The sequence below is a fragment of the Drosophila tropicalis genome, unplaced genomic scaffold (assembly GCF_018151085.1).
Source record: "Drosophila tropicalis isolate 14030-0801.00 unplaced genomic scaffold, ASM1815108v1 contig_845, whole genome shotgun sequence".
NCBI lineage: Eukaryota > Metazoa > Arthropoda > Insecta > Diptera > Drosophilidae > Drosophila > Drosophila tropicalis.
The window spans coordinates 6,246,062-6,270,235 of NW_027173338.1; the positions used below are offsets into that span (position 1 = coordinate 6,246,062).

General features: G+C 36.1%; 1 protein-coding gene across 1 annotated transcript; it reads right to left on the reverse strand.

Annotated features, from left to right (window-relative positions):
- On the reverse strand, positions 1 to 22,418 carry rau (RA domain-containing protein rau). Its single transcript, XM_068294918.1, has 4 exons — positions 21,765 to 22,418; positions 1,783 to 1,965; positions 1,595 to 1,704; positions 1 to 1,524 (listed from the first exon to the last, which is right to left on the reverse strand). The coding sequence occupies exons 2-4, from the start codon at positions 1,963 to 1,965 to the stop codon at positions 465 to 467; spliced, it is 1,353 nt and encodes a 450-aa protein (XP_068151019.1). The 5' UTR covers positions 21,765 to 22,418; the 3' UTR covers positions 1 to 464.
- Between the last annotated feature and the right edge of the window lie 1,756 nt (positions 22,419 to 24,174).

Sequence of the window (24,174 nt, forward strand, 5' to 3'; positions counted from 1 at the left end):
TATGCTTTTCAGGTTATTATTAAAAAATATCTTTTTGGTCTCTACATGAATAATAATTATTAGGTATTATTTAAAGATTTCTTAAAAACTTATTTGTAACTTTAGTTCCCGAACTAAAGCCTTAAGCTATAGACTCTTTTTCGTCTGCCTTTTTAATGGTTAGATATGATTGTTTATTTTTTTGGGATTAAGAGTGGTTACTGAATATAAAATGAGTGAACTTTACTTGACTTTTTCTTTTTGCAATCGCAATTAGCGTAGACACTCTTAGCCAACTTCATTTCTTATTGATTTAAACTAAGTATTTACATTTCCCAAGGTTAAGAATTGTTAGCTTAAACTACAAATGCATCTTTGGTCCAAACGGTACTCGTTTTTTTGGGGGATTCTCTTCCATTTTTCGTTCTCTTTTCAAACTTAATCTAAAACATTTTCCTATGTACATTTCATTGTGACTTCATGCGCTACAGATAGACAAAGTGTCCCAGACCTTTGGCTGGATTATTATTGACAGCCTCCGCTGTGAGTTTTCCACTGGCATTGCCATTCACATCCAAAGTTGTAGATATTTCCGTTTCCGCAACGGGCAAAAGTCGACTATAGACTCCCGATGGGGCATAGCGAGCATTCATGTGTATATCCAGCAGTTTCTTATCCTTTCCCAGTGAGGAGAACGAATGGGAGGATGTGCGTATCTCACGAATATTATACACGGGACTGTATGGTCTGGCAGGGGAGATGCATACATTGTTGCTGGGATTGTTGACCACGTTGGCATTTGTTGCATTTGTGGTTGCTGCTGTGGGCGTGGCTGTGCGCTGATAGAAATCTCGTCGTGTTATTGCACACTCGGTAGAATTATCTGATGAACCAGAACTGCTGGCACACTCATCATCCTCGGCACTCTCACTGCTGCTGCAACTACGCAGATCTTCGGACAGGGACAAATCTGATTCCAGGGAGAGCTCAAGCAGACTGGTCGAATCCTCAACAGTTTCACCTGGTGTCGCATGGTCGGCTTCATAGCTTTGATTGATAGCCTCATTGAGATTAGCCAACAATTGGCGACGTCTGGCATAGTTGGGTGTGCGACGTACTAGAAAGTGACAATTCTCTCCTCTCTTCATGCGCTCAGCCTGAGCGCGGAGAGGCAAATCGTCGGGATGCAATTTTCTTTGGCATTCTTGACCAGGGCAAACCTCGTAGAGTGAGAAATTCTCGACTGGTTCCAAAGAACTGTAGCATCCCAGCAGCAAATGCAGCAACTCATCGCAGTTGGTCTCCTCACTAATAACCAGAGACTTGTACTGGGAGCTGGGCTGCAGAGCTGAGGTGTGGACACGGATTAAGCCGCCGGGCTTTAGCTGCAGACAGAAACGTGATTCGCCTTTCGGATGACAGGCCTGCAATATGGCCGGACGTGTGTCCTCATCAAGCACTAAAATGGTCTTCACACCAGCACGTCGTACGGCCACCTCCATGGAGAGATAGAAGAGACGTGGATCACGATGACGCATCTTGAGGCTGTTCAAAAGGAAAACACAAATATTAGATATCAAATGTTCATTTTCGAATTTCCCATCCATTAACTCACCGTCTCAACAGCTGGGCAATCACTTCAGTGCTAGTCGTATCCCATTGAATTCCCAAAGTCTTGTATTCAATGTCAATTTTCAAGCAATTGGTATAGACTTTGATGGTGGTCTGCAAAATGAGAAAAACACAAAAGGGCCAAAAAGTTAGTTACGTTTCAATCACTCAAATGTTGTCTTTATAACCCACCTGTGGCAACTGCTCATTGAGGCTGGAATAGCTGGATGCTCTTGAGGGAGTGCGCTGTAAGTCTGTGGGAGGCTCTGGACTCCCACACATGGAACTGGCGCAGGAGGAGGCTTGACTTGTGGAACGCAACGATACGGAATCGGAGCGATTGCGTAAGGGTGAGATTTGTACGTGTTTCAGCATCTGGAAAAAAACAGAAAAGAAAATCCAAGATTAAAAATAGAAACAATAATCGATTCAATTCTCCTTTAGACTTTTTTATAATTTCTTCATAATTCATGATCTACGTTGAAACCTGATTAAGCGGCTCTCATCCATAACCCAAGCACTTACATCACACTTGTATTCAAAGCCTTTGCTCATTAATGTTCATTCAACTTTTCATCATCGATTCCTGGAAGAATTTTGCAACTGTAAATGAAGTTGCCACATCCGCAGCTCCAATAAGAGGCACGAACATGTGGGTATAGCATTTAAAAGAAGAAAAAAAAATTATGGAAAAAAAAAAAACACGAATTTCCTCTGTTCTGTTACTTGATAAATGCTGCCACTTTTCGCCAGCCCCGACGAGGGTGCATTGAAGCATGCAAATGGAGGAGTGGAGGGATGGAATAGAGTGGGCTCTTCAGCCAGAAGATGGGGGGGAAACGAGAGAGAGGCTTTTGGTGATGTATTGAAATTAATAAAAGGGCTTGGGGCAATGGGCGCGCTCGCGTTGACAATGAGCCATGAAAACATGAAATGGGGCAGAGAAGAGCAGGCAGAGGCTGAGGCAGACTGACTCCGATGCTGCTCACCTACGTCACTATGGAAAATTGTCTGACATTTGATTGAATGCTCGCCGAATCTCAGACCCTAACCAGCCAGGCATTGAAAGATGTCGAGGCGTGCCGCATTGTAAAGCGTTTGTAAGCGGAAGTTGTTCGATGGTCCCGGCTCAACATCCGGTTGAAGAGGCCACTGCCAATGCATCAGAATCACTTTCTTTCTCCCTCTCTCATTTCGGGTCTTTGTGTGTGGGCATTCATTCAGGGCTCCTGCTGCTGTTAATTACTAGCTCTGAGCATATGGCAAATATTTCTCTTTCGCTCAATTATTTGCATTAATATGGAAACCCGGCAACATTAATTAAAATGCTCAAACTAAAAGAAACAAAAAAAAAAAAAGAGTAGAACTAAAAAAATGATTGCGCGACTTTCACACGATTAATTAGAACTCAGTATGGTGCCCTAGTCGAATATGAGTAGAGAAGAAGAGCAGGAGAACGAGGAGGAGGAGCTCACAGCAGAAGATGGGTTTCTCCTTCCACTTTAGCAGCAAGTGAACCATAACGAACCAGCATAAATTTCAGCAAGCACTGGAGCAATGCAAACGATACGAGCAACTCTCATCCCATTCCCCTCCACTCCCGGGACACTTTTGTGAATTGTGACTGCAGATTGAGAGAGGGTTATACAAAAGAAGGAGGCAATGGGGAATTGATAGCGTCTGTTGCTCCCGCAATTAGCGGCTAATGTTGCAAAGCTTCACGCAAAGTTGTCGCGGGTCAGTGGCAACTGAACTCTTGCCACTCCTACAAAATGATAATAGAAATTATGTGAATTATTGAGAACGTTCCGATAACGATTATCTTAACTTTAGGAGTTGCAATGTTCCAAGGTTCTTTTCCAACGAAAAAAATATAAATTTAAACTAATTGAATTCAGTTAGGCTTATTGCCTGAAACTTGAGAAATTTTTAATGCCAAGACGACCCGAATTGAAATGCAAATCAAATAAATTAATTTCTAACACGAGAAGACACAAAAAAAAGTGACGAAAAAAAGCACTCCCACGCACAAAAAGCATTCGGTATAGAACAGACGAAAGGGAGAGAGGGGGAGAGAGAGAGAGAGAGAGAGTGGGGCAAAAAGGAAATCAACAAAATATCGTTAAAAGAAAATTGAATTAGAAAAATCGCATAAAATTTGAGGAGAAACATTTTGTGGAGTGAGGAAATGAGTAGGAGGTAAAAGTGGAAAACGATTTTCCGCAGTGAATTGAATTGCAAAGAAAAGTGCCATATTAATATATCACTATGATTGTGGTATTGAACTTTACCGCTTGTGATATCTATATTGTGTAGTCTGGCTAAGATAGTGCTAGAACTTTTCCAATTATTCTATCAATATGGCCAATGCTAAGGTCAGAGGTCAATTGCAACTGCTGCAAAAGTCGCATAAATTCCAGAAGGCCATAGTACAACTCACTGAGTGACTGATACTAAAGGACGACAATCACAACGACGACGACGACGAGGACAACAAGGAGAACGACAAGGATGGCATTACACAAGTTGCAAACAGCAGGACAATGAGACACAGCAACAACATCTAAGCAAAAAGAGCAATAAAATCCAACTCAGACTCAGACTTAGCCTTCGAGTTGGCCAAGACAACTGTTGGATGTCCTCATGGAGAAGTTGTAAGGAATGTTTTAATTTTAAGTTTCTTTTTTTTTTCTCCCCCACTACCATCCTTCCATCGTCACATTGTCACAGACTTTGAGTTTGACTTTGACTTTGTTTTATATATTTCGTTCGCATTTTCTTTCTTTTTTGCATTGCACGCACCGTTGAGATCTATCAGGCTCGAAGCGAGTGATAAAAATCGACTGGCCTGACATTGGTCCTTGAACCTTTCAACGGAGAACGAAACTTTGTATTTTTATCAATAAGCAAACATCCTTTATCATTTTCACACATTGCCAAAGAAAAGCCAAAGGCATTACGGATGAGTATTGATTGAATTAAGCAAGGAAACTCCAAAAAATGAAAAATGCCAAAATACTTTCAAGGCCAGCAGACCAGAAAAAAGGCCAAAACGAATCCTTTACAGATATCCTACATAACAAGTGGCTGCTTAAGACTCTTTAAAAAAAGAAAACAAAGTAACAAAACCAAAAAAAAACGACGAAAAAGAGACGCGACTTAACACTTTTTCCCTTTAAGGTTAAGGTCGTCTTTGTGACAAGCTGCCTTCACTGATAAGATTTTACTGTCATGTTTCTGTGGTCTTTATTAATCATAGACTGCGTCGAGCTCCAAGCGTTTGCCCAAATGTGGCCATCATTGTCACCAAAGCAAATGCGTTGCGGTTGGCAAAGAGGATGATTACGATGATTACGATGATGATTCTGATGATGTTTCTCTTGTTGGCTGCCTTGCCACAAAATGAAAAATCACAAAGCAGAAATTCTGAAACAGGGGACTCAAATTGGAATGAGCATCGGGAAACATAATTTGTTTAGTAGACATTGCTCAAATGAGTCACGGAATGTGACTAGAATAAAACAGAAAAAGTCATGACTAAATTTATGGACACAAAACCATCCCAAAGATTATACGAAACTTTTACTAATCAAACTTGGGATTGAAAATATTTTCAATTACATTTCAAACTAAATAAGCACTAAGTTTCTTCCTGCTTTGACTCTTAAGCTTAAAAATAGAATTAAAGTCTGTTTCGTAGTTTAAATTATACAATTTGCCTTAAAACTTTAATGAAATAAAATCAAAAAAATATATATTTGTATATATATGAAATCAAATTAAATATGCATGTGATGCCGCATCAACTGGAAAAAAATTGCACTAAAAAAATGCATCTTCAATCTGTGACCATTTCCGTTAGTCAATATTAAATATGAAAACATTTTTATAAACATTATTTATTTACGAACAAAATAAACTCGATTTAAAAAAAAAAAAAAACGCGACTCTTCATCTGGCCTGTCAAATATTTGCCAGCTGCCATCTGGCCCCAAATATGAAGGAAATCCGCCGCATTAAAAAAAAAAAAAATAAAACCAAAAAGGGTAAAAGTCAATTATTTAACGCATTATTTAATTGTGCTCCGAAATGTTTAATTGGGAATTAAAACAAAAAAAAAAAACAGAAACCCATTTAATGGAGTGCATAGTTTTAATAATTCACTGAAGGTCTTCATTGGCCGTTGGCATTTTCATTACACTTGGAGCATTGTTCTAGCAATTTTATAATAGAAAAGTATTTCATTTCATTTCGTTTCGCTTTGATTTGATTTGATTTCTTGCCGCAATATTCAACGAAGCATTGCAAAAGCTTTTCGCCGTTTTTTTTTTTTTTTTTTTTTTTTTTTGCGACTTTTAATTCATCTTGAATATTTTCTCATTTAGTCTTTCGTTCTTTGCGTAGTCTTCGTTGAGTGATTTTTGATGTTTTGCTTTACGGTTAATTTATGCTTCATAATCTCGATCCCTCTCCATCCCCGAGACAACTCGTAGACCAAATGAATGTACTAACATCCAGTAAAACATTTGTTTAAGGGTAAACAAGAACTCCATGAATTATAAGGCATCTCTTTTGTCCACTGAGTTTGTGGCATAAATTAAGTTTCTTTTGCCAACTTTTGCCACATTGCTTTTTTTCATAACCCTTACTTTGAAATAGAGAAAACCATCTTCAGAGGGTATCCCAATGTCTACATATTAAAGTCTTAAGTTATAAGATGTTATTTAAACAAAAAAAGCAGAAAAAAGTTTACTTTAATTAAACGAGATGTGAAGAAAAACCGCAAAGTAAAACGGTTTTCATACAAATCACAAAAATCATTGCAAATTAACTTTTATTTAATGCTGTATACATTTTATTCTCCACTCGTTACCACAATATATTGGATAGCCATAAAATATACTACTTACTCTATAAACTTTTGAAAATAATTCAAAAACCAAAATGTCAACCCGCAGGGAGAATGAAACAAAACAACAACAAAATGGCTTTTAAAGAAAATAGTTTTGAAAAAGTTAATGCAAAAACCGCAATGCAAAAAACGAGTTGCAAACTGTCTCGGTAACATTTATAATGCAATGGTTAAGCTGGTCTATTTATTTATTTATCTTTGGCGGTAATTTTTCCCCCATTTTTTTATCTCTTTACCATGTTGCTGCTTTTTGTAAGCCGCTTAGTCTGCCAATTTTGTTTTTTTTTCCCCTCTTTTGGTAAGCAATTAAAATAAAAGAGTTGGGGCAAAAAAAAATGCAAATAGCAGTTAGTGTTAACTCTTTGTCAGTAAATTATTTGAGCTCTACACTTGTAGAAAATGCTAGGTATGTAAGTATGTATGTTCTTTTTTTTTTTGAAGTGATTCTCCTTTTTGGGTTTTGGGTCTTTCTTTTTTTCTTGCGTTCTGCAAACCCCGCATTAACTGCTTTTTAATTGGCGGCTGCTGCCTTGAAGGTGAATTACAAAAAAACGTGTAGTTGTCGGGGTTTTTCTTTATTTTTCACATTTTTTCCATTCCAGATGCCTCGGTGGTGTTCTTGTTCTTTGTTTTATTTTAAATGAAAAGCGTTATGCATTGTTTAATGTGAAAAGAAAACTACGTTGCTCATTAAAAGAGGGTGTTGGTAGTTGGTTGCTTAGCACTAAGAGTCTTTTGGTTAAAAATAGCACTTGAAAGCTGCCAGCGAAAGGGCAAAGCAAGCATTAAGTAAACCACAAAAAAAAAAAAGAAAATAACGCCTGAAGCAACAGAACACCATAGATAAAAAAGATGAGAGAAACAGATAGAGAGCAAGCGAGAGGGAAGATAGTTTTTCAGGTTTTCCACTCTTTTGGATTAAACAATTTGTATTTTAACAAAGCTTTTGAAGTATGTTTAACAGTCATTATGCAAAACAAGTTCAGGAGATTAACATGGAAATGGGTTTTGTGGAAATTCCCATTACGCATACGCCGCATGTGTTATATAAAATAATTCTCCACTGGGTTGCCGAAATGGCGGTAATCGAAACTAGAGGGGAGGCGAAATGGCACAGGTGTTGTCACAGTGTCAAAATTGCATAAGTGACACAAGCCAGTAACTGTGGCCAGAGAGAGTGGAAAAGAGCAAGGCTTGTGTCACAAATAATTTGCAATTATTTAGAGCATGCTTTTAGGCTTTCGCTAGGGACCACACACACACACATGCACACCATTAGCTTCTTCTCCCATTTCAAGCTTGTGTCAATTTACAGCGCGTTTGTTTAAAATTTGTGGTCAAACTGAAATGGCAATGACATTTCATTTGTTGGTTTTTGCCACCTAATCATTTGCATACTTTTGCGGGCATTCAATTGCAATTGCAATTTATTTTCACTTAAATTTTCCAAAAATAGGATATGATCCACGTTGATTTGAATACTCCATGTTCATGTGGTTTTTAGCATATTTATTTTAGGAAATTTGACCAGAAAATTACATAGTTATTGTTTTAGCTTTGCTTGCATTTCCCTTGTTCTTTTTTTTTTGGCATTCTTGTAACTGGATTTGCAATTTTCATTTCTATTGTTTTAGGTACCCAAAACTACTTCATTAACTGCCAAGGCAAGTTATCATCCTTTCCTAAATCATTTTAAATTAAACCGACAGTCTCTGTCAGGCAAATACAATGCACGAATACACACCAAGCGCTTGCAAGCCCTTGGGCAAAAGAGCAGAGTTGAGAGAGAGAGAGAGAGTGAGGAGTAGAACAAATACGCCCCATTTTTGCCAGAATTCATAAATTGCGCATTTTAAAAGTGTCGTAAATTTTGCGTAGGTGCAAGAGCCAACTATGAAATTGAATCGAATGCAGTAGTCTCTCTCTCTCCTTCTTTCTCTCTCAACATGATACACCGACACAAATACGACTCTCCCACACGCATACACACTCCAATTTGCCATTGCATACTTTAGAGCGCAAAGTTTTTGGCGGAGCTCGTAAATTTTACACCAAGTTTGCCATAGCTCCTGCCCCTCTACGTGCAGGGAGTTATTCTCTGGCATGGCAAAGATTTAGAGCTTTGTTAATAATTGCATATGATTTTTGGGGGAAATTTAAACTGCATCTGTGTGCGTGTGTGTGTGTGTGTGCCTAAAATATTATGTACAAAATGTAGCTAAACGTGCAACTAGTGAGAAAATTCTAGGTAAATTTGAAAATATGTTTAACTTTACAAAGTTTCATTTTAACCAAAACTAAAATATGTTTTCGAAAATATCAACAATCTACGCTTCACTAGTTAGAATATACAATTAAATTATTTTATTGATTAAATATTGTTTGCTTAGGTCTTTGGCAATAAATTAATTTTAAAGTTTTCACTTTTTGTGTGAAATCAAGTTTATTAGATTTGATATTTAATCAAATTGCACTCGATTCGTTTTTGTATCTTTTTAAATAATTCAATTAAGCATTGCTTACTGGTCATACTTTATTTACATATCTAACTGTACAAATAAATGTATGAATATATTTTTTCCCATATATTCATTCTAATTGAATTTCCTATTGGCTTTTTATGCACATGGCGCTATTAATGTTTACATTTCCTGTAACGCACCCAAAAAAAGAAAAAAAAAAAAAACAAACGAAAACCGAATTAATGGCCGTTTCCACTTCCATTTTTCCCCTCTTCGATTTAGGTCCCCATTCCCCCGGCATGCCAACGAGGTGCGGCCATTAGAGGAAAACTTATTAAGAAACTACTTTCAGGCCACATGTGACCTCTGTCTTGCTTCCTCTTTTCACCTCTCTCGCTTACATTGATTTCCCCCAAATTCTGTAAAAAAGGAAAATTCTCTCACTCCCCTGCCCCACAGCCCAAAATAGGAAGAATAAAAAGACAAGTTTCCAAAAGGGAAAGAAAAAATTGATGTGGGCTGTGGTACCTTGTCTATCTTATTGCTGGTTTGTGGATGTGGGCGTGGTTTTGCGTATGTAATGTGAGTGATTTGCCCCAAACCATCGAAAATTGATATTACGTGAGAAGAGTCGCATCAATTTGTAAGGATTTTCACTTTGACAAAATCAGCAAAATATATCGCCTGAAGCCTTAAGCAAATTGTTGCATGAAGTTGAGTTTCAAAAGGAACATTTCGTTGAAGTTGAAGTGTTCAATTAGCTCAATGTTGATTGTGTTGTAATACTCTGGCTATATGCGTGGAATGTGTAAGTACAGATTACTTGGTTACTTACTGAATGTATTTCTTAATGCCATCTAGACGCAATTCAAATGCTTAAGCATTTACAACATATATTTACTACGGTTGAGTTTTTCCATTCGGGTTGGCTTTTCCCTCTCTGAGGCCCCTCTGGCGTCTACCGGATGCCAAATGCATGGCGAACCAGTTTGTGACATGCAAAAAACACCTTATGTTGTGAAGTATAAATCATATCTAAAAGAATTTATGCAGTCAGGCAAATTCCTTAACCGCAAACATGTTTTCAACGGAAGTGACTAGAAACTCTCTCTCTCTCTTTCTATCCATCTATCTGTCTTGAGTAGATGTCTCCATCGTTCTGTTACTCCGGCGTATAATGAGTGTATTTGTATGGGAAGTGATTTCTTCCAATTTGACTTCCTGTTTTCAGTTTGAGCCGCGCCAAGGATGCACTTAATAATCATCGGTGTCTTGTCGGCAGACACTCAATGGCAATATCAATGACTATCTGCTCTAATTGAGGCCTGTGCGTAAGTGTATCTCAAAGATACTTTAAACGCTCTTTGTCGTGTCTAGCTTAGAGACGATTTCCGTTTGATGTAGACAGATTATGGGCCACAAGCAACCAACTTATAAATTTAATTTCTTAAAGCTATTTGAAATATATCTAAAATTATGCCTGCTTTTCTCTTACCTTTCCCTTGTTGTTTTTTCTTTCTACACTCGCTTTCAACCTTTGTCCTTTGCTCTTTGGTTTCTATTTGCTGTCAAATTATTTGCTCTGGAATTTTAGACTATTAAAAACGAGGACAAAATGTTCAAGCGCCTTTGCATTACGCAAAATATTCTGCTTCTCTTTTTCTCTTTTTTCTACTTCTTTTGATTTTTCTTTTTTTGACAGAAGCGCGAACAAAACCAACAAAGACCCCCAAAATAAAAAAATGTTAAAAAGATAGAGAGAGAGAGAGAAAACCTCAACTGAAAAGGTAAACAAAAGCCGCCAAAGGAAATGAAGGCATGTGGCTAAGCGAAGGTTAGAAGGGACACCGAACGCTCTCGAGGGACCCGGGAAGAAAAATAAGAATAAGAGCAAGAACAAGGCAAACCAGTCCGCGTCCAGCTATTAATTTTTATTTGTCTTGTCATTTAAAGCATTCCAAGTCACATTCACATTGCCGCTGCCTGTTGCTAAGCTGAAGCCCGAGTCTCAAATTACCTTATAAATAGTTTTTGCCGGATCACAAAAGTCGCTAAAGACTTCACGATGATAATGCAGTGAGCTTACCTGTAATAAGAATGAGAAGGAATTTGTTAGAGACTGAGAAAGATTTAAATATTGTTAATTGTTACTCTATACATAGATAAAACTAATTGAGATACAGATACTTTAAGCTTCCTTCCGTTTACGACAAAACTAAAGGCCAATAGAAATTATTTTGTTTCTAATAATAAAGAAGCATATTTATAAGTTAACTTCCTAAGGACTTATTAAGTATATTGATTAGTTTAATATATTTACCAAAGCTTTAAACTTATACCAACTCAAAGTTTGAAATTGTTTCTTTAAAAAAAATAATTGTGTTTAGATAAGAAATTGTTCAATTACATAGTGAAGATTAATAAATTAAACCGAATTGCCATTATTAAATATTTAAAGACAAGTACAAGATAAAAGTACATGAAAAATGATTAAAAACAAGTAGTTATCTTTTCGAGATTTCTGTCTTCGCTTTTTTCGACAGATTTTTGAGATATATAAAGGCAATCAATAACCTGCTTCAGCAAGGCAATGGACATTTGCTTATGAAAAGTGCAACTGTTTCCAGTTTCCCATGCCCACGACAGACACGCGACAGCTGGCACTGCCAATGTCTCAAAGACATCGCGCATTAATATGAGTGAAAAGCATATGAGAAAATCTGCCAAAAACAAAAAAACAAAAAACATAAATGAGAAAACTGAAGGAGACAAAACAATCTGAGCACCACAACGCACATGCATATGGTGCTCGATGAGATATATACACTTGATACACACAGGCAGCTGACTTGCAGTCCTTTGCCCATATCCATCCATAGATAGGCAAGCCCATAGATAGGCAAAGACGTGGGAATTTCGCTATGAGAAAGTCAAAGGCAGCTGCTGCCGATCAGCCGAACTGAGTAACTCACTGGAACTGCAGCTCTTCACATGCTGCGATTTCTGGTAGCAGGTAGCTGTGGCAGCATCATCGTCATCATCTTTGGAGGCAGCAGCAGAAGCGGACAAAATGTGCGTGCACGACATGTGGAAATGAAAATGGGAAATGTAATGCGATGATGTTTTCCCTATAAAACAAAAACTAAGAGACGAGTGAAGAGTGGGGGGAGTCGAGGAGAGGAAAGACCTATTAAAAATCCAGATCAACTCCAAAAAGGAAATCGTGGAGCAGATCCCAAAAACAAAAATTTGAATGCAAATACAATTTCCTGTTTAGAGAACGGAAATTTAAAGCAGATTTTCCTTTCCATTAGAGTGGAGAGGTCAGCTGGCTAACAAGATCTATTTAGATTTCGTTTGTCTCCCCTGCTAACGCCCACAATTAGAAGATTCTCCATGGTTATTCTTTCGTAGGTGTGAAAAGAGGTGTGAGTCTCCCTTTCGGTCGGTCTTTGTTTTTATCTTTCCAGGTAAAGAGGCTCTTCTTGTCAGCATATTGTGTGTCTAAGCATAAGATTGATGCACAACCATGAACCAAAGCGATAAGACAACGTGGGTTGGTGCGATGCACTAGAGTTAGTGTTTTTTAGTTTGAAATGTTAAGCCAACTTTAAAGAGGTCGAGTTTTTGTGTGAGTGCATTTTGGGCAAAGTTCTTGAATCAACAACTTTCCTGTGAGAGTTTTAGAGCACTCTCACTAGTAGAACTCTTGGAAACTGAACAAAAACTTTGTCTGCGAAATGTGATATATTTCTCTTTTTACCAATTTTCTATTCAATTTTTTGTTTACTCATATTTATCACTAATTCCTTTTGTATCAGAACTCTTTATTAGGCTTTAAATTTTTCCTAAAGATGACTTTTATTACATTTAACTTCCTTTTTGGCCTCCTTCTAATTCGATGTCATTCTCATTTCATAACTTTTATTGCCCAAAATCATTTTTCTTCGATTTTCCCTTTCATTTGATTTGATATCGATCATTCATCAATTAAAGGCCAATCATAGCCAAGTGAATGCCTCAGGAGCTCACTTCCTGGCCAAGAATAGAACAAAAAGTGACAAAAATTTACGAGCCTTTTAAAATTTGTTCATTCTCAGAGTTTTTTTTCTCTTGGTGATTTGTCATCTCAACAATTGACTGACAATGAGTGGACAAATTCTTTTGATACTTCACATAGATGTTGCAACATCTTTTAGCAGGAAGTTGATTGTACTTAAATACGGCTTACATATCGTACACATTCATTGTTATATAACTTCTTCTTTTGGCCCGGCGAAAACGTTCCTTTTTTGTTTCTCAAGTATTTTAATGAGATCTGGCTTCAAATTCATGGGAAGTCTGGTCTAAATTACCCTAAAACTAAACTAGTTTTTAGTTTATTTATATTTTTTTTTTTCGCTTGCGGATAAACATAAAGTACAAAATGGAATTATATAAAAATTGTCTCTTGCCAGCAACTCTTGGCTGAGTTTCTTATGTCAACCAAAAGATAAAGATTTATTTTGAGGGTTTTTTTGCTGTTTTATTTTTGCATTTTTAGTAACTTTTGCCAGCTGGCCAAGCTTACAGTTACAAACTTAATTGTTTTTTGCCCAGCCAGCAACAAGTTATGAGTAGCTAGCAGCAGCATCTTAACAACAATTTTCTTCTCATTTTTTCCACTTTTTTTTTTAGCGAAATGTTGTTGTGAGTAAGTACAGGAAGATGCAGAAAAGCAAAGAGAGAGAGAAGAAAAAGAAAAACAACTACAAACAACATCTCTTGGCTAGGTATTTGTCACGCTTTGACGTAGTTGCCCGACGCCCAAGTCCGTCAATGCAGCACGCGTCGCTTAGTCACTTCTATAGAGATGGCAGATCTACTAGTAGACGATAAATAAATACGAATCGTTTATCAATTCATAGAAAACACAGTCCTAAATAAAGAAACTTTCATTGAGAGTCAGTTTCAATGCATTGAAGAAATTCTCTATGTGTCTCTCTGGTTTACTCATTTTGATAAAGTAATTGCACTAGAGAATAAGAACCACATCGTTGTAGCCTTATCTTAACTTTCAGTTTAATTGCTTGACAACAAGAGAACTAAATATATTGCAAAGGAACTGGATATCCGCCATAGGTTTGATATATTTGAAACTTTCTGACTTTTCTAAGCAATCTAGAATGCCATTGTGACGCCCAAAAGTGCATTAGTACTTAAACATGGTGACTTTAAGTACTTTGGATTTGAGGATCGACAGTATATCAAAACAGTTCAACTACTACTTTATCCGTCTGCAGAACTCCGCCATAGTTCCTGACAAATTTGATTATAATTACTGTGAAAATTGTCCCAAATACTTATATCTCCTGAAAGTATTGCTGATATTTCCATTTCTCCTTGTTTCTTTGTAATATTTAAATTCTCTATAATTTTCTAATCTAATAATTTTCAATAATCTTTTGCTTTGTCATCACGTGACCATCTCTATGACGTTTTTACAGCGTAGTTCAATGTTGTTGTCGGTCTTTGACTTTGGTGCGCTTTTCCGCGTTTGTCAACAAACTTTGTGGTTCCACCTGATGTGTTGTTGCTTCCTAGGCGATTGTTGTTGTTGTTGTTGCTGTTGCTGCTTTTAGCTTGGAACATGTTGCTTAAGGTGCACTCACCTCAACGCAATTTTGTTGCCATTACTTTACAAACAAACGACAAATGGCCAAATGACTTTACCTGCTGCTGCTGCTGCTGTTGTGAGTTAGGAAGAAAAAAAGTTGCATCTTTCGCTTTTGGTATTTAGTGCAAATATATAGTTTTAGTCAGTGTATTAACTGTTAATGCAATTTTAGTAGCAGCTGCAACTGACCATTAAACAAAAACAAACTCAACAAGCAAACGACAAAAAATAGAGGAAATCTCGCTATGACACTCAATTAAACTCAATTGTTTCATTAATTAATCAATTATTAATTTTTTCATATTGACCAACAATTGTTATGGGTTCTTTCAGCTGCCACTTTACAGAATTTTACATGCAATTGAAAGGCAAAAATCAAAAAAAAAAAAAAAAATAAAAGTCATTCATACACTATATGACATTTTATGTGATTTAAGTAAATTATAATATTTTTAATGATATTCAGTAATGAAAATATGTAAATAACTTAACATATTCTGTTTATAATTTAAAGTAATTCAAGTGGAATAAAAATAATATATTTTCTGAGTCTTAATTAAAAAAATATTAATATTAACATATTAATAGAAAATAAGTGAAATGAAACTTTTTTTTTATCTCTTAAAATTTACACTTAATCACTTTCAATGTATTCAAAATCCAATTATTTATAGTTGATATTTAATTTCAAATTATTTAATGGCAAATTCAATGAAAAAGATTTCATTATGCATAAATTTTAAAATGAAATTTATCTAAAGAGCATTTAATATTCTTTTAGTTATTAAATTCTCGTTAATTACATTCTCGTCGGCTGAAAAGCTCTTCACTCTGTCACACACATGGTTAAAATTAATTAAATGCACTTCTTAAATTATGCGCACTCTGATTAAACAAAAAAAAAAAAAAACAGACGCATAAAAGTCTATAAGGAGAAAAAAAAACACAAAAAACCTTTCATTTTAAATATAATAAATTTATTTTGTTGGCTCCGCTTCAAAATGAAAATCCTGTCATATTTCATTGCTTTTGTCGCTTCATAAATTTCAAAAATAACTAACAAAAAAAAAACAATCACATAAAGCTTTCAGCTCTAGGCGGAAATTATAAATTCAGAGCAAACAACAACAACAAGAAAATCTTTCGACTGTTTTTTGTTACACAATTTTTGATTTCAGTTCTTCCAATGAAAAGGTAAGTATTGTTTTACTCCAGTTCTGAATTTATTCTCTTTGGCAAACTTTGTTTGTCAATAAATTATTTCAACACCCACGAAAACCCATTAAATGGGGTTTCGATTGCAGCTCAGCATTGCAAGTTGGAAACCAATTCTATACAAATTTCAGTAAATATTCTAAACAAAACGTTTTCATTTTCCAAAAAATGACGCAGTTTCCCCCTTGTCTCACAAATTGCGATCAAGGCAAGGTCGTTTATTGTCTCGACTGACAACAAATTGCACATTTGTTCACATAAATCACAAAAGAAACGAGAAAAAAAACTATCCCACATTTAAGTCTGTTTTTTTTTTTTTTTTTGTTTCTCTTCTAATGCTTTCAAAGTCACAACAGACATAAACTAATCATAAAATATGCTTAAGACTTTCGAAATGCAAATGCATCTCCAACTCCCTAAATGGATACAAAAATATATCCTATACATATGTTTACAGTGAATTCCAAGAAGGAACTCTTAATGAAGTTATGAGCCACAAGACGAGAGGGGTGGGCGAGAAAGGGAGGAAGACCTTTAAGATTGGTCTGCCTGCACGTCTGCACATTCAATGGATATTCATATGTTCCAAGGGTAGCAATATTTATTTTTATAACCAGTCTTTTGTTTTATTCTTTCTGTCGGAGCTCCTCCATAAAGACGAAGCCTTCCACTTAAACTACAGACGATTAATTTTTCCATTTTTTCCATTTTGCTGTTTTATTGAAGTGTCGATTAAGTTGTTTTAATATCAAGACTTTGTATCCACCACCAACATTCTTCTTCACTCCCCAAAACTGTAAGTGATATATGAGTGAAACGAGAAATGATGGAGGAAAACCGGGACAGAGAGTGAGAGAGAGACCCACAGACGATGTCCGATAAGAGGCCTTATGAAAATATATAGGTCTCTCTGTTCTTCAATGATTCACATTTGTGGGGGCCAGTGGAGTTTGGCTCAGTTTCTGTAGCTAATTTTAATTGATATCCACAGAGAAATTATTGCTCTTATCGTAGACTTTTTTGCTGTCAATGAAAAACAAAGTCAAGGCAATAATAAATTCATTGCAAAATCTCATTAATTGCAGATAGTACCAGATACAAGTACAGTTGGACTGGGACAGTTAGTAGTGCTTTTTATACCATGAGTCCTTGCCACAAATCACTACCAAAAAAAAAAAGAAGGAGCATAAAAACTGTAAAGCCAAAGCGATTCCCACACAAATTTACCAACGCACAATTAAGTCGCCTGGGAGAAAGAGAAGTGGGGACAGAGAGAGAGAGCGCTTACAATATTTGTATCCAAATGGAGCTTCCCGCCCCGAAAGCCCTGCCCCTCATTGCCACTCATATGAACTGCCAACGAAGACATCAAGTTGTCACTTGGCAGCCAGTGGCAACTGGCAAAGTAGTCGACTGGCTATGGCCGTAGCTCACAGGGCCAACAGTAACAGCTTTTAAGTTGGTTAATTTGTCAAAAGACTGCAGCAGAAGAAGGACCAGAAGAAACTCAAGAGGAGAGACAAAAAATTGCAAAAGGAGAACAAAAAAAAATGCAATTGTGCAAAGAGTTCTCCTTTTTTTTCTGACCAATTTTTTTCCCTTTGGACGGAATGTCTGTGCCAAGTGTTTGCATTTTTGGTAGTCGGCAGAGAATGACTGACTGACTGACTGACTGAGTGAGTGAGTGACTGATGTACTAAAATTAATCACGCTCAAATAGACCTCCGAAATGGGACTTTAAACTGTGTGGGCCCTTCCGGTCTTTAGACCAAAGGCAAACAGAGCAAACAACTGTACACGCATATCGATTACGGCCAAAAGGTACAACACATTTTGTAAAACAGGAATCCGGGGTAAGCTCAAGTAAAAGTTGCATTCAAAGTTAATGAAACCCAGTAATACCAACAACAACTACAAAAACAGAAAAGTAAGTCAATCAACCTTTAGCCAACATTCCCACAGTGCAATTCTAAATTCCTGTCTCAGGATAGGACCCAACCAGTCAGTCAGTCAGTCAGAGAGAAAGAGAGAGATCAACTCTTAGTGGCTTTTGCGGTTGCATTTTGCGGTTTCACATTAAGACAAAGAAGAAGACCAAAGATTAACCTGGGCGTGAGAATTTTGTCGCTTTTGTTGTTTGTTTTCAAAAAGAAGGAAAAAAAAGAGAGGAAGGCACGTGTTTTACCCACTGTAGAAAGTAAATCTGGTAAAAAAGATAACACTCCAGTTTTATGAGGCCTAAATGAAAGGTTAACAGAAGCTACTTAAACTGACCCTAATGGTTGGTTGCAACTGGAAAAACTGAGAGTGAGAGAAACTCTGAGACACTTTGACAAAAGAAAGTTACCAGTTAAACTCTGATTAACCATAAAAGATACAACACACAAAGAATCAAACTCAAATTCAGAGAAATAAAACACAATCTTCCCCCCGTTCCCCCCTGAGAGATCAACTCTGTAAATGCTTCAACCATGAAAGATTGCCTATCTGTACATAATGAGAGAGATATTAACCAAATGTTTAGTTATTACAAATTCCAAAGGTGTTCACAAATATTTCGCATTGAGTTTTTCTGAGAATAAGTTTGCCCCGGCCTCAATGGCATAGTTTTCAAATGACTAATACAAGTTTCTCTCACATCAAATATTCAATATCAAACCACTTAGCACAAATTCTACGAACCCACACTGTGGGTGAAAAACCGTATTCAAACCAATTACAAGCATCTATGCCAACAAAAAAAAACCAGTTGCCATCCACATCTATCTATTATTGTTTTATGGCACATCATTTAACGTATTATTTCACAGTTAACGGCTAACAGTTTTTTTGTTTTCCTCCTACTTTGCTTTTTTTTTTTTTTTGTTAATTAATTGTTAACAAAACGTAGTGTCAACAGCATAAGGGCAAAAAACAACCAAGAGCAACTGTCTCCTCGCGGCAGCGCCAACTTTCAATTTTCGCTGAAGCGTCAAAATGAATCAAAATCAACACAATCGTAACGAGAGATACGACCTGAGGATGCCCTGGACCACACTCTTTACACAAAGGAAATGTGCACCACAAATCAACTGTGGCGCCACCTAGCACCTAAACGAACATGGCAACTACTATCGATTCTATCAAAGTCAATTTATTTTCCTCTAAATCTTGCTTAATTTTCAACCGATTCTTAAGAAATTTGGTAAAGTGATGAAGATTAACTATGGAATGATGCATCCTAAATATAAATAGAATAGCTCAAAAACTTTGAAAATTATTATGGGTAAGACTAGAAAAGTACTTCCATGATAAAACAAAACTTCAAAATTTCGACGTTTACTAAGAGATTTTGTTCTAGCCCTGGTAAACATAAACTTATCCCCCATATACCCTTTAATTGCAGTGATCACAGGGTATAACAGAGTATACATATATTGCAAGTATCAGTAACCAACCACATACGTATTTAAAATATTATTTTATTTTTTTGCTGCCGATGTTTTTATTTGTTTATTAAATTTAGCATTTTTGCAAAAGGCGCTGACTAAGCATCAGTTTTTATCTGTAATTTAGCCAAGTTAGCGTGAAACAGGCATAAAGACAACAGCAAACTTGAAGAAAAAACCCAATTTTTGATGTTAGTGTGTGTGTGTTTTTTGTATTAATTCAATTGAATACGGAATACTTTTGAATTTTAGAGCTTGGCTCATTGAATTGCAAATCAATTTCAGTTATGACACGAGTAAACGACAGTAACAATTGCCTACAAATGTCCGGGTGCATACAAATTCGATGGCAATTTTCGTCTCACAAATGCAAATCGGTTTGCAATTGTCTCTGTCCAATTTGATGTGCGGGTGCAGCTGAGTCTTTGATACACACAAAAGGTAAATGGAAAGTTAATAGCTTTTAAAATTAAACCTATATATAATGGATACATCTAATGGGTATATGGAACTTTTTGTTCCTATGAAAATTTATGCTAGATCATATTTGATTCTTAGAAGATTCGAGTCTTATAATCATATATCATTCTACACATCAAAATCTCTGAGAATTTCTCATATTAACAACAATAACAACAACAGCAGAAAAAAATCCTACTCATATCTCATTATTCATTCAGTCAGTCAGAACTTCTCGACCGACTAATTAACGTAAATTTGTTTTTTATTATTATTATACAAAGTTCTGTGGAAAAACAAATGAGAAACAGTCAAAAAGAATTTTTTCAGTAATTTGTCATGTGGTAACACATTCAACTTGCCAAACAAACAAAGCCCAAAAGGAAAAACGTCTACTAATATTTAAATTCGTCAAGTTTTATAAATTTAATTTTAAATTTCATCATTTTGTCTATTGATATTGATTATTGAATTGAATTTCCTGTTCTCTGTGTGAGAGACATTTTCTTTCATTGGAAATATTCCGCTCACGTCTTAAGAGAAAGACAATTGAATAGACAATATACCATAGACAACTTTTGTTGGTCTACTGTGTGTGTGTGTGTGTGTGTCTGTTGCTGCAATTTGGCTAATTAAAAATCAGGAAATGCATTCGAACAATGCCCTACTGGAGATCCTTAACCTGCATATCCTTCTACCTGCTCGTGTGTCAAGTGCGGTTTGTTTTCATTTAGCGCCCTCGAAAAGTGAAACAGGTACAAGTAGTATTTAGTCTTGGATTTTGGACAGAAACGTGATCGTTTGAGATTTGTGTCTACAGAAGGGATCTACGCCTCATTTGATTTGGCAAGCACGTACACTTTACTACGAGTGTTTTAAATGGGAAGTAGTTTAGCGGAATCTATTGATTAATGATCAAAAGGTAGGTAGGATATCTATTTTGTGGTTGGTCTAGGTTATGGTCATTTATCTTATGCTAGAAATCTCAACAAACTGACTTGCTTATAACTCTATTCGTATTAAATTTCTGGAAGCCAAACTGACAATTGAGATGTCTCTTACCAAAATGATCGAAGATAAGCCTAAGCCAACAGAAGTTATGGAATAACGTTATCAATTTTCCCAAGAAGAAATCTACTACAAATTATACAAAACTTCAACTGATGTCTCATAAATAGCTTTAATTTAAACATTTATTATAAACATTTTCCCCCAAAATGGCGTGTGAACCTTTCGTATATGTTTTATAGATTTTGTCTTTAAACAATAGATTGTAATATTAATATAACGAGCTGTGAGATATCCATCCACCATTCAGAAACTCTTAACGATTTGTATGAAATTTATATAAAAAGAAGACGAAATCAATACCATTTATTAACATTTGACTAATTAAGTGAGCAAGTTACAAAAATCAAATTAACATAAATAAATGGGAAGGTCGGTAAGACCTCCCAAGAAAAGACATCCCAACTACATACATAAATTTGCATAAATATGCTAAAAATGTACAACCAATATATACATAGATATGTATACAATATGTACATATGTACATACATATGTCAGAGAGCCGACAATGATATAAGCACAAATTGGTAACATGATAGAAAAATTTGCATCATAATGATCCCAAGACTTTCAAGAGGGGAAACGGAAATGAGTTGTCTCTCCCTCTCTGAGATCAGTTAGAGCAGTTAGAAAAACCCGTTGCAAAACCCTTTGCAAGTTCAATCAACCTTGATAAAAAGCAGAAACTCATAAAAACTCATAATTATTTTCATGATTCAGAAAGTTTATAATCTTGTTTGGTTAATTGGAAAAAGCAAATTGGGTGAAAATTCTAGACTTTCGCCAAAAAATAAACACGCAGCGAAACGAAAAACTCGACAAGTAAGTTTTCGATTGATTAAAATCAAAAGACTTTCACATAGAAGAGTGAAAAATTCGAACTGGATTAATTAGAAAACAGAAGAAGAAGAAGAAAAAAACACATACACCATTCAAAACTGGGTTAAGTTTTGAAAAAATCTTAAGCTTACCTTTAAAGGTTTTTGTTGTTGTTTTTGTTGCTGTTGATTTTAAATCCAAATGTTTGTGTAATCCCAAAGAATTTTTATAGGCTGACTTTGATGGATTGCCGGTAAGTATACGTATGTATAGGTATATATAATGTACATATATAATGAAGAAGAAAATTCACACAAACAAAGATATAAACACGAAGAGACACTCTTAGGGCAAATGAGACAAGACAAGGCCGTCTTCAAGTTGTTGTGGTTTTATTTTTTTTTTTTTTGGTTTTTGTGTTATGTTATAGCCCTTTTTGCTTTCAGCATTAAGTTATCAAGCTTCACTTCACTTCAGTAGCCCTCCCTGACATTTTTATGCGTAGCCATAGCCAAAGGTGCGTACGTGCGAAGAGAACCAACCAACCAGATGCGCTCTGCCGGCGTTGACACAGGAAACAGGTGCAGCGGCGAGTTGATTCTTTAGTGTTTTGATTTTTCTTTTTATTAATAGTTTGCTTGTTCTAAATCACAAATCACTCTTTCTTTAGATAACACACAGAACTCGTAGCATTGCAACATGCACTTTTAGTTTTTTTGGTTTTCCGTTGATAAGACTGGATACCGTTAGTGGATTAAATGCGTTTGCAGCGATAAAACGAACAACCGTGCCAACGAACCGCTCTGAACAATGTTTGCAGACAAACTAAAATCCGCAGCGAGGGCTAGCTCTCAGTATGGGCTAATGTTGAGATACTCTCAGGTCTCAGTATGGGCTAATGTTGAGAACCAGTAAGAGAGCGAGAGAGAGAGTCACATAAAGGCCTGAGATCAGTGGCGGACCGTGCATTCGATTTTGGGGGGAAATCGAAGACAAAAATTTTTGTAGACCAAGTATGGAAAAAATTTCATTTTATTACACTAAGTCAAAAATAATATATACATACATACATAGAAGTGTTTTCAAACTGGATTTTTGGTATATTATATTACGCGTAGATGAGAAATCTACAATTCATCAAAGAATATACGTTAATGAGATTAATAACACAAATAAGTTGCTGTCTCAAACATAAATTACAAAACCATTCGGTGTGCTCCTAGATTTGCAAACCGTTGAATGATATCTTCTGGTCTTACTTCAATGTCATAATGAATATTCAGCAGTGCTAGGCCTACCAATCTATTCTGTAGCATGGTTGTTCTTAGCCATGTTTTCATACGTCGCAAGGTTGAAAAGGACCGTTCGGCGCTTGCATTTGTGACGCACAGTGTACATAAAATTCTGAGCAAAGCGTGAATTGTAGGATAGACATCTTTGTCGCAAAGTTCCAATGTTTCCAAAGCACTAACTGGTATCGCAGAGTTTTTCGGAGAAATCTGAGTTATTTTATTTTTCCAAAAGTACTGCCAGTGGGTCATTTCTCCTTTGAGTCTCAGGTGCAAAAGTTTTTCTGGTTCCTTAAGTAGAATGCCGAATCGTTGAATTAAACAGTTGATTAAATCTGTATTTTCGTTTGATGTCATATCCTTAACATTTGTTGGAAGCAATGACCATAATTTGAAGCCATCTAGAACTTCTTGAGAAAATCGAATTTTTAAATCTTCAATAATATTTTCCAGAAGTGGAATATACATGGAGACTCGGAAGTAATCTTCACAGTTAGACGTGTCGTGATTTTCACGTTTCGTTTGTCTACCTGCTGTTCTTGGTTTCTTTACTTCTATATTCAATTCCTTAGCCAATTTTTCTGCATCTGTGTATATTTGTTTGAACTTCTCGTCGGCCTCTTGCCTTTGATTCGCTAAAACTTCAACTAGACATTTAATTTTTTGGGAAGCTTTCGCCAAATCCATGTCTTCTTTTTGAAGAATTACACTCAAGGGTCGTGTCAAGGATAAAACATCACTCAAAGAAAACAGCGCAATGATGAAGTCGAAAGAGCTAAGAGCAGCAATAAGTAATGTTGCTTTACCCGCTGTTTCTCTGTTGTTCCATTTACTCACTTTGGTCAACGCCTTAAAAATTTTCGGCAAATCCACTACAAACTGGAGAACAGAATCATGTCGTTCGACCCATCTTGTATCGCATAAACTTTTCAGCTTGTGTCCAAGTAATTTTGATAATGCTGTACAACGTTTTGGATGTGCATTCTGGAAGAATTTTGTCACCTCTCGTATGACGTCGGAAACTTTTTGAATTGACTGAATATTAGAAGATTTCATGAGACTGCTGTTAAGTTTGTGAGAGAAGCATGGAACCATAGTAGCGTTATTCGCTTCTTTTCTGATTTCATTCACAGCTCCACATTTTTCTGAAATGTTAACAGCACACGCATCAGCCCCAATGGAGATACAGTTTTCTAAATTCAAATTTAGTTTCTTCATTGCTTTTAAAACGATCCTGCCTAGAGAAACTCCGGTCAGTGATAATTCTACGTCG

Bases quoted from the DNA above. Each gene is read 5' to 3' on its own strand.
- rau (XM_068294918.1), bottom strand. From the start codon at position 1,965: ATGCTGAAACACGTACAAATCTCACCCTTACGCAATCGCTCCGATTCC. The intron at 1,705-1,782 runs GTGGGTTATAAA...CTCATTTTGCAG, and splicing joins TCAATGAGCAGTTGCCACAG to ACCACCATCAAAGTCTATAC. The intron at 1,525-1,594 runs GTGAGTTAATGG...CCTTTTGAACAG, and splicing joins ATTGCCCAGCTGTTGAGACG to CCTCAAGATGCGTCATCGTG.